The sequence below is a fragment of the Centrocercus urophasianus genome, unplaced genomic scaffold, assembly GCF_019232065.1.
Source record: "Centrocercus urophasianus isolate 14NV4802_14NV808 unplaced genomic scaffold, USGS_Curo_1.0 seq_14, whole genome shotgun sequence".
In the NCBI taxonomy this organism is placed as follows: Eukaryota; Metazoa; Chordata; class Aves; order Galliformes; family Phasianidae; genus Centrocercus; species Centrocercus urophasianus.
In genome coordinates, this window is record NW_024884586.1 from 51,506,976 (window position 1) to 51,519,906 (window position 12,931).

Consider the following 12,931-nt stretch of genomic DNA (forward strand, 5'->3'; position numbering starts at 1 on the left):
TGCCATGCAGGGCCACCAACCTCCACATTTCACAGCAGCCCAGGCTGCCCAGGGCCCCATCCAACCTGGCCTTGAACACCTCCAGGGATGGACGGGGCATCACAGCCTCTCTGGGCAGCTGTTCCAGCACCTCACCGCTCTCACAGCACACAACTTCCCCCTGACATCCAACCTCCATCTGCCCTCTCTAAACATCTGTCCCTATTTTACCATCATGTGTATTAAACTTCCAGCATCACTTCTCCCCAGTTAAACGAATATTCTTGAAAAGCTAACAGAAGAACAAAAGACAGGTACCTAACTATACCTGACTCTAAGAGCTAACCTGCAGCTCAACGGCAGGCTGCTCTGTATTGCAGACACTGCTCCTCCCTCTCTGCAGCTGGAGCTGTGCTGCCTGCTAACAGCTCCTCTGTGCTGCAGGAGCACACAGCAGGGGATGTGTGGGCTTCGATCACACAGCAAGGGAGAAAAAGCAACACTTCAGATGCAGAACATTCCTGCCTTTATCGTGGTTAAATGATGTTACCAAAGCATCTAGCCTGAGATCCTTTCAGAACTTGCTATTATCCAAGTTCATGGCTTTGTTTTTATCTTACAGTGGCCTTGATCTCACCGAGGTTGCTAGAGAATGCTGCTCTTCAGATGAGCAAGTCCTAAACTCACTGTCTAAGCATGTATGAAAATAAGTTTCTATATCTTACTTATTCTATACCTTTTAATCTTACTGTTTGCTAACAAGGTTTTACAATACCCTTTTTGTATTCCTTTCAAAATGTTTTCACCTTACACGCTGCTTCACAGAACAAGTGCTACAATAAAGGTCTCAAATATTCATAGAGTTATTTAACAACAATATATTTAAGCATAATACATGGGCAGAAGCACAGTGCAAGAAAGGTCAGTAGTGCTGCAGGAAGGCAGTGACAGCCATCTCAGTGTGACCAAACAAACTCCTTAGTTTCATATTTCAATGGTCAATATCTATATTTAAAATTTTGAACCTAAGAACAAAAATGTCACCTTACACCTCATGCTGATATTAACCTATGCATGTTCAGCTTGAACAATGAACCTTCCCTAAGAAAGACAAGCAAAACCCTTGTTCTTATCAAAAAAGCCTGGATGAAAAAAAAACCCAATCAACGCATGGGCAAATGAACGTGAGGCCCAAAAAGCCCCCAACATCATCCTATCTCACCTATCAGCATGGTGGCAGAACTAAAAATCAGAGCTGGCAGTCGGTGGGAGCCTACAGATACAGCTTCAGCACTGCAGCATCTCACTGAATGGTTGAAGGCTTCAGACAGGACTGCTGTAGGAAAGACTTGAGCAGCAAACACCAAGCTCCCATACAACTACCACAGGACAACACCAGCACTACTCTTGCCCAAAGAATTGATTTCTAAGCTACACAAGTGAGGGCAAGCTAGAAGATACTGTCCTGAATCTGCCAATATCACATTTGTGATTTGCACAGGCTGTAGATCGTCTCTTCCACAACAAAGCAGTCAGAGAAATGCAGCCAAATCTCTGCTCCTCATCCCCAATGTGGATTCCTCCTGTAGCTCTAAAGGTTATCCCATCTTCATAGGCAGAATTGCAATGTTTCTTTGTCTATCAACAATCAGACTAACACTTAGAGCTGAAGAACGTATTCAGAATCTGGCCAGGATCAAAGCAAACTCTGAGGGCAGTCAGGCTAAGGAGGTGAGAGGTGATTTCTTTGCAGCTTTTGCTTGCACTGGTGTTCTGGTAGCATTCCTCCTGCCTGGTTTGGGGCAGGAAGGAGAACATCCTGCACAGCCACACACACACACACTGCCTGCTGTGTGGTGGCCTGAGAGATCAGCTGTCACTTGCCAGCATCTCATATACATGATGCTTCACTTCAGAAACCTCTGGTGAGGGTAAGTGGCCTCCTGCAAGCATGGCAGGTGCTCACCACCCCTCCAGGAATATCAGGAATCTGTCTAATTTCTACAAGCAGCAGACACAGCTCTGGAACTCAGTCTTCTGGGACCCAAATCTCAAATCCAAATATCAGTTGGATATTGAAAAACCAAAGCTCACATTAATCTGCTTTGACGATGCCAAGAAATAAGCAAAGTGCTCCATTTTGGAGTTCTGACCTGACGAATGATTCACCCAAGGAACTCATGTCACTGCTGAGATCACCACTCAGAGACCACTGCAGAGGATCAGAGGCCAGGAGGAATCAAATACATCAGGCAGCAAAAGTGCACTTCATTTTGCAATGCATGAAATTAAATACTTGGTCTCCATGAGCACTGAAGAGTAGGATGAACATTATTATCATCCCTGCAGGCCAGATTGGGGACCACTGCTCTGAAACATTGTGCACTTTCAAAGGAAGGCATTCTTGGACTGGCAGTTTAATAATGGGGTAATTATTCATTGGCAGTCTGTCGTTAACAAAAGTTCTGGATAAAGCTTATCCATGTTTTCTTAAGATGCTTCAATCTGGAAGCAGAATTAAGAAAGCAAATAACTGAAATCTACTCTTAACTTTTCAACCTGCTGCCACTGCTTTAAAGCACAGCTGGCCTAAGATCAGGGCCCAACAAGACTGTCAGCTGAATATCAGCAAGAGCCTCACTGTTATTCATTATTTGTGAAGCAAGGAGGCACGATCAAATAATAAAGCAATTATGCCTAGGTAATAACAGGCAGTGTAACAGCAAATCAGCAGAGACTGCCTTCCCTCTTGCTGATGGGTCAGATAAGATTGCTAGGTTTTCAGCATTTACAAGGTTGTACTGTAGCGTTGTGAAGAGCCATTTTGCCTCCCAGTGATACCTACAGGTCCATCCTAGCTTTCATTAGTCTTAAGTAACAGTCACCTGTAAACCTTAATGGGGCTGAGATGTATTTAATACAGGATGCAATGGCAACAAGTTGCAGCAACAAAGCAATGAAGCAATTTAAGCTGAACTCAGCACTTCTCCAACTAATGATGTTTACCTCACCAGTGATAATGCAAGTTGTAAAGCTTCTCCCCATGCCACCTGCAGATGGAAATCGCAGATTTCAGCCAATCAGAAATGTTTTGAGAGGCTAATTAAGATGAAAAATGCACTTTTCACACTTATTGTTGATCATTTTTCCTACATCTTCCCGAATTTCTAGGAGAAAGCCTTCAGAGAGTTGGGACTTATGCTCCCTTTTGAAGTCACTGCATGCCTCACTGTTATTGTTTTAGTTCAGCTTTAGAAAAGGCCCTGGGGGCTGGAGGCTCTCTGATCTCTTACATTTCTGTAAATAACAAGGACTGTATCTTTCCCATTCCTTTCCTCGATTCAGATCTGAATTTTTCTGTTCCACAACCCAGACATTTGCTGGAAGAAAAGCCCACCTGAGCCCCATTCCTTACACGATGAGGTGAACCCAAGTGCAGCTGAAGGCATTTTCTCTTCCTTCCTACAGACATTATGCTACTAAAGGCTGGAAGCACTCAGCAGCCATAAGGATGCGCTTTCCAAGCAAATTCATGCTGACCAACCAGAAATGACACTGTGCTCTCAGCAGGACTACAGCTGCAGTAACAATGCTGGGATTTGTATCAGTGCACTGAAATGATAAATTGACACAGGCCAACCAAACCCAGGTAAAAGCACCCTTCAGAAGCTGTGGGCACTGTGCTGGGGGGTCAGAGGTCACCCGACTTTAGGCACCCACCTGACAGAGCTGTTAAAGCAGAAGGCTTCTGCAGGGTTGGTCAGGGGAAAAATGGTTTGGTCTGGTGGTTAGCAACCCTGCACACAGCAGGGGGGGTTGAAACTAGATGATCGCTGTGGTCCTTTTCAACCCAAGCCATTCTACGCAAAATAAAAACCAGGGCAGTTCAGTGTCCTCACTGGCTATGAAGGGAGCTAGGACTTTGCTGCTTTCTGTATTCCTGTATTCAATTCCCCTGAAGTAAAAAAATGCGATTCTGGTTTTCCTATTACAGAAGAACCCCGAATGCTATCTGGCTTCTACATTATTCACAAGGTTTTATGCACGTGATGGCACAGCTCCCACGTGAGGACTGCATGTCTGCACCAAAGCACAGCTGTTTCTACCTCTGTAACCGTTTTGTTCCAAGTTTTGTTTAAGCTCCTTTAAACCACAAAGTTGCTTTGTAAAGGATAACCCCAAATGCTACTAAAACGTATTGCCAGGGCTCTGCGCTTGCAGCTCCTCCTTTGAGAAAGTTGCACAAGGGACAACAGACACACAAAAGCAAAGCATGAAAGCCAAAAATAATAAACTTCTGCTGTGCTACATTTGCCCAGAGCAATCAGTTCAACTGCACAGTAAGTTCAGAAGACTGTTCTTAACAAAGTTAAATGTGTTTGACTGAGATTGCCAAGAATCCTAACTGAACGCCCTCAGCCTGGTGATTAAAACATAAGGACTTCCATAACTGAATGAATGCCCGAGACTTCAGACTGGCTGAAAACTACTCTAATAAAGTCACAGATTGAGCTAGAATGGAAAATGAAATGTGATCTGTAAAATGGATGCTCCCTTTAGGGCAGAAATTAGGAATGCCAGCCAGAGAACTAATAGCCAGTTTGCCTTCAGACACTGACACACTTCTTAGCCCATAAAGGGATTACAGTTTGAAATGAGATTTCGAACACAATTAAAAGATATGAAACATTAAGCAAAATGGGAACAAGAGGTCCATCTGTGAATATAATTCCACAGTGCTCACCTAATGTGCTAGAGCAGGAAATCCTACCAGAAGATACAGTGGAGAAGGGGACAGCAAACTGCACCCTGTAACCTTCCCCATTATGCAGAACAGAAAGCCATCCCAGATCAAGCTCTTAGTTAAGGAGAAGATTCCAGCTGTCCAGAAGACATGTTATGCAAAGTAATCTTACCTTCCTTCCCATCAACAGGTTTTGATACTTCCATATCAAAGCTCTCTTGCATCTGCTGGCCCCGGAAGCGGTTGAGGTGCTCCTGCTCTATCAGGTTACTTTCCTCCTCCTCCAGAGGTTGCCAAGTACCATCAATAAACCACTGCCCTCGCATTACAGGAATCTTCTCCGTTTCTGAAAACCAAACAAGAGATTCTTTTATGCGACAGAACCCAAACTGACAGCAGAGAATCACAGAATCACAGAATTGTAGGGGTTGGAAGGGACCTCCAGAGATCATCGAGTCCAACCCCCTGCCAAAGCAGGTTCCCTACAGCAGGTCGCACAGGTCGGCATCCAGGCAGGTCTTGAACATCTCCAGAGAAGGAGACTCCACCACCTCCCTGGGCAGCCTGTTCCAGTGCTGGGAATCCCAACAAGGAAACCCCAACCACACACTGAGAAACACCGCTTCTTCCCCATGGAGCTGAGCGTGTTTGAGGATGCAAAAAACAGACAGGAAGATGTATATTCTGCAAACTTGAGTGCTGGGTTAAAAATGGGATTTATACTCCTCTCTATGTGGCTGCCCTGTATTTTCAAAAAGAACGAGGAACTTTGTGAGGCTCATGTTCCTTTATACAACTTGACCGATAGGAACTGGGGGTTTAAAGTTGTAAAGAAGATGCAGAACAAGGAGGAGAAAGCAAACCACATACGCTTGCCTTGACAGCACAGAGCTTTGTTTCTTTTGGGAACTGCTCTTAAAATAACTCCATCTGTGTATCAATTAACATAAAGGACGATTTTAAAGAGTGAAGTCACTTCTTAATTAAAACCAGTCTGTAGTGGGGGTTGTTTTCAGTCACTGTCACTCTAGTTTCACTTCCGGCGCTCCAAACGAGGAAGCTGGGTGCTGAGCATGTGTTGTCCATGTGATACAACAGAATTCTCCCCCAAAATGAGTGCTGGCACCTATGGTTCTTCAACAAACCACGACTGATGCCCAGATTCAGTACTGTGACTGCAGGGAGTGAGAACTCTCCTCTTGCACAGATACCCTCAAGCACGATGAGACAACACTATCCATTTTAGCTCAGGACTTCACAGAACCATGCAGGCTGGAGAAGACTTCCGAGATCCCCCAGCCCACCCCACCGTGCCCACTGCCCACATCCTTCAGTGCCACATCTCCAGGGCTCTGCAACACCTCTGGGACGGTGACCCCCAGCCCTGGGCAGCTGTGCCACTGCTGAATTATTCCTTCTGCAAAGAAATGTTTTCTCACAGCCAACCTGAACCTCTCCTGGCACCATTTCAGGCCGTTCTCTCTCATCCTATCATGGTTGCCTTGGAGCAGAGGCCAACCCCCACCTCGCTACCACCACCCTTCACGGAGCTATAGATAAGATCTCCCTGAGCCTCCTCTTCTCCAGACTGATCCATTTCCCATCTCTGGAAAATCAAGGAGAGCAGTGTGTGGGTTCCAGAGCCTTTGGGGCTGTGGCCATGGGACTGGCTGAGACCCAAGACCAAGAAAGCAATCCCACCACTGACTTCCAGTACAAGCTGGAAGAGACTCAATCAAATGCAAACACTGTACATGTGTACATACACACCACACAAACTCAGCTCTCCAAGGAAGCAAAGCACTCAGCCACAAAAGGAGAGACTTAAAAAAGAAGATGAGGGAAAAAGAGCACCAAGGTTTTACTACTCAAAGAACTGTTCGTACACAGATGGTGTGAAAGCAGCTGATACGGGCAGCTGGGAAAAGCAACAATAGATGCAAAAACAATCAAAAACAGTAAAGGAAAACTAGATACATAAATGCAAAGTAAAAAACAAACAACCAACCAAACAGAAAAACCAACACAGAGCACAAAGAGTTCCCAAGCACAGGAACAGAAAGCAGAGATGCCTACCCTGTCAGATGTGAAGTGCTTTCATACCAGGTGCTCACAGGGGAGAACAAAAAGCAGCAGAGATCTGCAAGCACCTCCCTTATTTATTCTGAATTCATCATCTCTTAGACCAACACAGCAACGAGCTAGGAAGACTAAAGGGAAATCTCGTTGCAGTGATCTCCCCTCCAGGCAGGAACACTCCATGTTCCAAAGCCTGTTTCAAAACCTTCACCATAGAAGATTTACAGTCCAACAGTGTTTCTACAATACCACAAGTGCCGATCATCCCCTAACAGCCCTGGCCTTGCAGCTGGAGCAGGGCAGGCTCTGGGTGATGGCACTGCTGGGCAGCTCCTGCAGCACAGCGAGGTGAGCAGCAGGGAAAGCAGCAGCTGCTGTGGGCAGATAACCAGAGCGAGCGGCCCCACATCACGGCTGGGTGCTGGTGTGGGTGCTCTGCTGATTACCCAAGTGTACTCACGACTGGGAAACCCACAGGCAGCCCCGTAAGCAGGCACGCAGCGTGATGCAGGGAGCAAATCCCCTGAAGCAAAGGCTCTGATCACCCCCAGCCTCTGTCATCCCGGCCTCCTGCACATCCCAATCCCCTCTTGTTCCTCCCTTCCAAGATCCTCAAAGCCTGTTTTAATGCTCTGACCACTGCTGCAGCACCAGACCGCACCAGTCTGGCTGGCCTGACCAAAATGCCAACAGACACCTTTGGCACGGTGGTTGGAACCTGATGATCCTTGGGCTCCCTTCCAACCATTCTATGATTCCGTGGCGCAGCACAGGACCCATTTCTGCCATTCAGTTGCTAAAACAGCTCTTCCAGATAGCTCTGAATTATTCCACCGTGCATTTCTGATGTTTTGGGTATCGTTGATCCGACCAGATGAATGAAAAGGCTGGGCTGTTGGAAAGGCATGGTTACTTAATGAAAAGGGATCCGAACAATCAGAAGAACTCAAGGCGCTTTGAACTGCAGGAATTAATCGTCATGAAAAAGGACACAAACTGCAGTTGTGTGTGAAAACTAAACTCATTTTAGAGTCGACAACCCATGAACGGAGTGCCAACCATCAGGTTTTGGAATGAACTTTCTCAAACTCAACCCGTTAAACACCACAATTGTGAATCATTATTGATCACTGCCGCACGGAGAACAAGAAGCAAACTCCAGCAGTAGCTGCTCATCGTGTGCTGGTCTTCACCTCGGCTGTGTCCCCTGTTTTACACCTGCTGCTCTGCAGGGCTCATGCACACACATCCAGCTCTGCTGCTCTCACAGCACAGCTCTGCCTGCAGGAAGAAACGAAGCACACAAGGCATGGCAGTGAGCATAAAGGATCCCATTGTTGCCGAAGCAAAGGCACAACTGTGTCAGATGTTGATCCTCACTGGGAAAAATCTGCAAGCAGCTCCTTAATTCTCCACCAAGCGTTCTGATGAGGCTCCATTCACTGAATCCATAATAAGATTTTTTAAAAAATTAAAAAAAAAAAATAAAAATGATGTGAATACTATTTTGTACTCCAAACCAAATGAAGACAACAGACCTCTTCTTCATTTCTGAAGGGTTCCGAGGTTTTCACATGGGAATTTCCACCTACAGATTTCTAAAATTCGAAGCATTAGCAATTAAAATAAACGTTTTCAGGCTCTTTCTGCTGGAAAAAAAAACTTTCCCACTGAGTTTCTTTAAAGTAGAACACAGCAGTCAAACAGCAAATCTCAAATAATAGATGGGCAACAGGCTCTCCCAGAGAAGCTGGGCCAGGAAAAAGAAAAACGGAACGACTGAAATAAGAAAACATTTATTGTAAAATCTTTACAGCCTAATTTGGTTTAGAGATAAAATAATATATCTGGCTCTAGGGCTGGAAAGGGCATTTATCTGGAAAACACTTCATCTGTAAATCACTTTCGGATCCAGAGAGAGATTATTACAGGGCTTCGTTTTCAAAGCAGGGCTTCATAAGGGAGCCAGGTTTTCCAAAGCTCAGTGGGATTTTAGGGAGACCCAGGAGTTGGTCCCCACCAACACTTTAACAACTGGGGATTGGGTGAGCTGATCTCCAGAGGTCCCTTCCAAGCCCGACCACTCCGTGTCTTTTAGTGCCTGCAGCCACAGCATCTCAGCTCGCTGTATTTCACCCTGGGTGCGTGGCAGGCTTGATCACTGTTACACTGCTGGGAAACCCCAGCAAAAAGACCATCCAGTACAGAGGGAATGCCCCTTCCTGCCATCAGGAGCACGGTTTGGTCTTCATAAAAGTGAATGCAGTCTTTCAGAGCCATCAGATTTGTTGCAGATGACAATGAACTGCAGCACAGCACTGCTTGTTAGGCTTGGCAAAGCGGGGAAAAAAACAGCTTCTTGATGGTTGTGAAAACCAAGCAATGATAGGACAAGGGGAATGGTTTTAAAGTGAGACAGGGGAGGTTTGGGTTGGATATGAGGAGGAAGTTTTTCAGCCAGAGGGTGGTGAGGCACTGGCACAGGTTGCCCAAGGAGGCTGTGGATGCCCCATCCCTGCAGGCATTCAAGGCCAGGCTGGATGTGGCTCTGGGCAGCCTGGGCTGCTGGTTGGCGACCTGCACACAGCAGGGGTTGGAGCTGGATGAGCACTGTGCTCCTGTGCAACCCAGGCCATGCTGTGATTCTATGATGGCTGCATTACCAGCGTGCAGTGCTGGGCTGCACTCAGGTCACACTCCAGGCAGGGCAACAGCAACCTCCTGATCCTCAAGGCCATCGGCTGCCATCGTGGCACTGGGTGGTGAAGGAAGGGCGGTGTGTTGAGGCAATGGCTGTGGGCACGAGGCTGGGTGGGGAGCCCAGGGACTTACAACACAGCAGCAGGTCCTTCCGTATCACCTGGCTGAGCGAAACCTCAAAGCTGCATTGTGGTAAACAACCCCGCTAATCTCAGACAGGTGCACCAAGATTACACCAAGATTACCCTGTGATTCATCCAGCACGATACAAGCTATTACAGTAATTGCCATGAAACAGCAGTGTACCAAACCTGCTATTTTAAGGCCCAATTGCATTCCTATCCACTCGTTCATTCACGTCTTGAATATTCACCGCTGATTTCAGGAAGCATAAGGCAAGCTCCCCCTGCATCTTCATTCCACAAAAGGAATGAAATATTTACATCCAACTAGAATTTGATTTCTCTCTCCTCCGATACAGAACTCAAACTCTGTAGGAGGTAATGTTAAGAGTTTATCTTTGTCATTCCAACCTTGATCCCCAGGAAAGGATTTGCCTTGATTTCTTTACTGCCTTAAGCCTTACACCACGTAATCTGCAGCTGGCTGTGCTTCAAAGTGAGGCCCCACGTGTTTGGTCGGTTCTTGGTGCTGTACATACACAAGGATTCCTAAGTTGGAATGGCAGAGATTAGGAGCTAATGAAAGGCACTTTATTTTAATTAGTCATACTTATTTCACCACTTTTAAAGAAAAATAGTCCCAGCAATGGCAACAAAGGATTTATAAATTTTTAAACAAAAAGTCCTTGTTTTTTTTTTTTTCCCCTGAAAAGTTCTACGAACACAAAAGCTGTAATTAATGATGTGAAGAAACAGGAACGTGTGCAATTTACACCATCGTAGCCTCCTAAATCTTCTGAAAGGGAAGAACTGGGAAAACAGAAGCTGCATCAGGCTGGATGGGGCTCTGAGCACTGATGGAGCCCTGGGTGTCCCTGTGCACTGCAGGGGGTTGGGCCAGATGGCCTTCACAGGTCCCTTCCAACTCCAACAATCCATGGTTCAGCACACCCATGCTGTAATTTATACACATACATACCCCAACCACTTCATTTCATTGTGCAGTGTTTGTGAGATCCTCACCCAAACAAAAACTGCATCCAAAACCTATGTAAATCTATCATAACACAGCAGGAAAACAAATTATGGCACTCATTTTGGCTACATTTTTTCCTTCTTGTACTACTCACTGATCATCGTCATTTGTTCCCTGCCAACACATGGCTTGAAATTGCATATACCTAAATTTAATAGCATACAGCACAAACTGTGCCTCATACTGGCCCCTTCCACCTCACTTGATTCAGAACTAAGAAAGCTTGCAAAAATAAGACCACACAAACTTCTAATTAAAAGCAAAAGAAAATGAAAGGAGGTCTCTCTCAGAAACACTGAACGAGCATGCAACCTGGAAGACATGTAGACAGAATGAAACAGTATGAAAGAAAGATGCAGTGAGCTTTGGATGTGGGGTGACTTCACTGCAGCCTTTCAGTACTTAAAGGGAACAAACAGGAGGGGAGTCAACTCTTTGAAAGGGTGGATAACAGTAAGACAAGGGGAAATGGTTTGGAGTTGAGGGAGGGCAGATGGAGGTTGGATGTCAGGGGGAAGTTGTGTGCTGTGAGAGTGGTGAGGTGCTGGAACAGCTGCCCAGAGAGGCTGTGATGCCCCGTCCATCCCTGGAGGTGTTCAAGGCCAGGTTGGATGGGGCCCTGGGCAGCCTGGGCTGCTGTGAAATGGGGAGGTTGGTGGCCCTGCATGGCACAGGGGGGTTGGAGCTTTGTGACCCTTGAGGTCCCTTCTACTCGGGCCATTCTGTGATTCTATCCACATCCAGTGCCATCCGCTCATGAAGCTCCGGACAGCTGTAACAATTTACCCAGCAATGAGATCTGAAAGGTTAATATGGCATTTAGGGGCTCAAAAATGTAAATTAAAACTTACGCTCTGCTGAAACCTACAAAGCCAAAGGGTTGGACGTGGAACAAAGGTCCATGAAGTGCTGTTGGCTTGATACCAAGGACTCCTGCTTTCCAGCGCAGTCATTTCTCTTCCTTTAATTTGGCTTCCTTATCACTACAGTTGTGAACGACCTCTAGTGCATGAGGATAACATCTGTGCAAGCTAAAGTATCTGCAAGGCTGTGGTATCTCAACCTTAAAGCTCCTTAGGTAATGAAGAGAGAAGCCCACGCACTTACTAACAGAGGGGGAAAACCTGGGCAAAAACCACTTTGACATTTTATTTTAAGTCCTGCTGAGAAGGCTGAATACTCTGTGCCTTGTAGTGCAGCACTGCCTGCTGCAGTAGGAACCTGGGCACAAGAAGCTGGATGTTAACGTGACACTGAAATGAATGTCTTTTACAGCTACATCCTCAATGCTACTCTGGACTTTTTCATATCAGCCATTCGTTCCAACTTCACCAGTGCTTACAGTGATATTTTAGGTACGTTCACTGCTGCACGACCCATAAGACTTCTCACTTAGGTATGAGGTCCAGAATTACTCACACTGCACCAGAGTGCATCCTCACACCCACCAGCCATCACCAGCACGGCTTACAGAGCCCCAGCAACGTGCAGGTTTGACTTGTGCTGATGCAAATGCACAGAGCACAGTTTGCAGGGTAATCTGTTCCTCCTAGCTCCCCTATGGAAGGGTTTGCAGAGCCCCACAAAGGGAGAAGAATGCAAGAGAACAGAAAGCTCGATTAAGAGAAGTGATGGCTGTGACTGCTGATAATGAGATCCCTAAATTTAATGGCAGTGATGTGATCATGCACACAGGGTGAACAAACGGATGTAATGAAATAGACAAAAGCTAAAATTTCATTATTTCCTGACTGCTAGGTAACAGAACAGGCTTTCTGTTGCAGCTCAGTGTTCTGCAGCTTTCCAGCTATTTCCCAGTACATTACTGCAGTATAAAGCAGGTTACTGATATTTAAATAAATGGCACCATTCCTTTAATCACAGCCAGAATGACTTCCCTTTGTATAACCACAAACACAGCAACCTGTTCTGCTCTTGCAGAAGTACCAACATCACCTAAAGAGGAATTCATGGGTGAAATCCACCCTCAGAAAACTTCATAGAAACAGACACTGAATTCACAGAGCCAGAATCTTACTGAGCATCCAACATCAAGAGATTTCCTTCACTGAGTGGTAAAGAATATCATGCTGCTGGTCCACCAAATAATTCTAATTCGCTTTACTGAGCCAATTTCAAGATAACAGGTGGAAGTAACCCCCGAAATACAGCATGCATTATGTTTTTCAGGCAGGATTTTCCTTTTAAGTTGGTAGCTGAAGGAAGATCACTGCAATTACTCTCTACACAGTTCTGAAGCCAACGGTTTAA

The 12,931-nt window shown here is 45.9% G+C and overlaps 1 protein-coding gene across 4 annotated transcripts in view; it reads right to left on the minus strand.

Annotated features, from left to right (window-relative positions):
• DDHD1 (DDHD domain containing 1) overlaps nt 1-12,931 on the minus strand; it is a 63,488-nt gene that overhangs the window by 43,131 nt on the left and 7,426 nt on the right. For all 4 annotated transcript variants that reach the window (XR_006167922.1, XM_042813223.1, XM_042813222.1 and 1 more), the window contains exon 2: nt 4,896-5,069. Coding sequence is in view for 3 of the 4 variants with exons in the window: in XM_042813223.1 (XP_042669157.1) it covers nt 4,896-5,069 (174 nt within the window). In the remaining variant the exon portion in view is untranslated. The remainder of the gene's footprint in view (nt 1-4,895; nt 5,070-12,931) is intronic.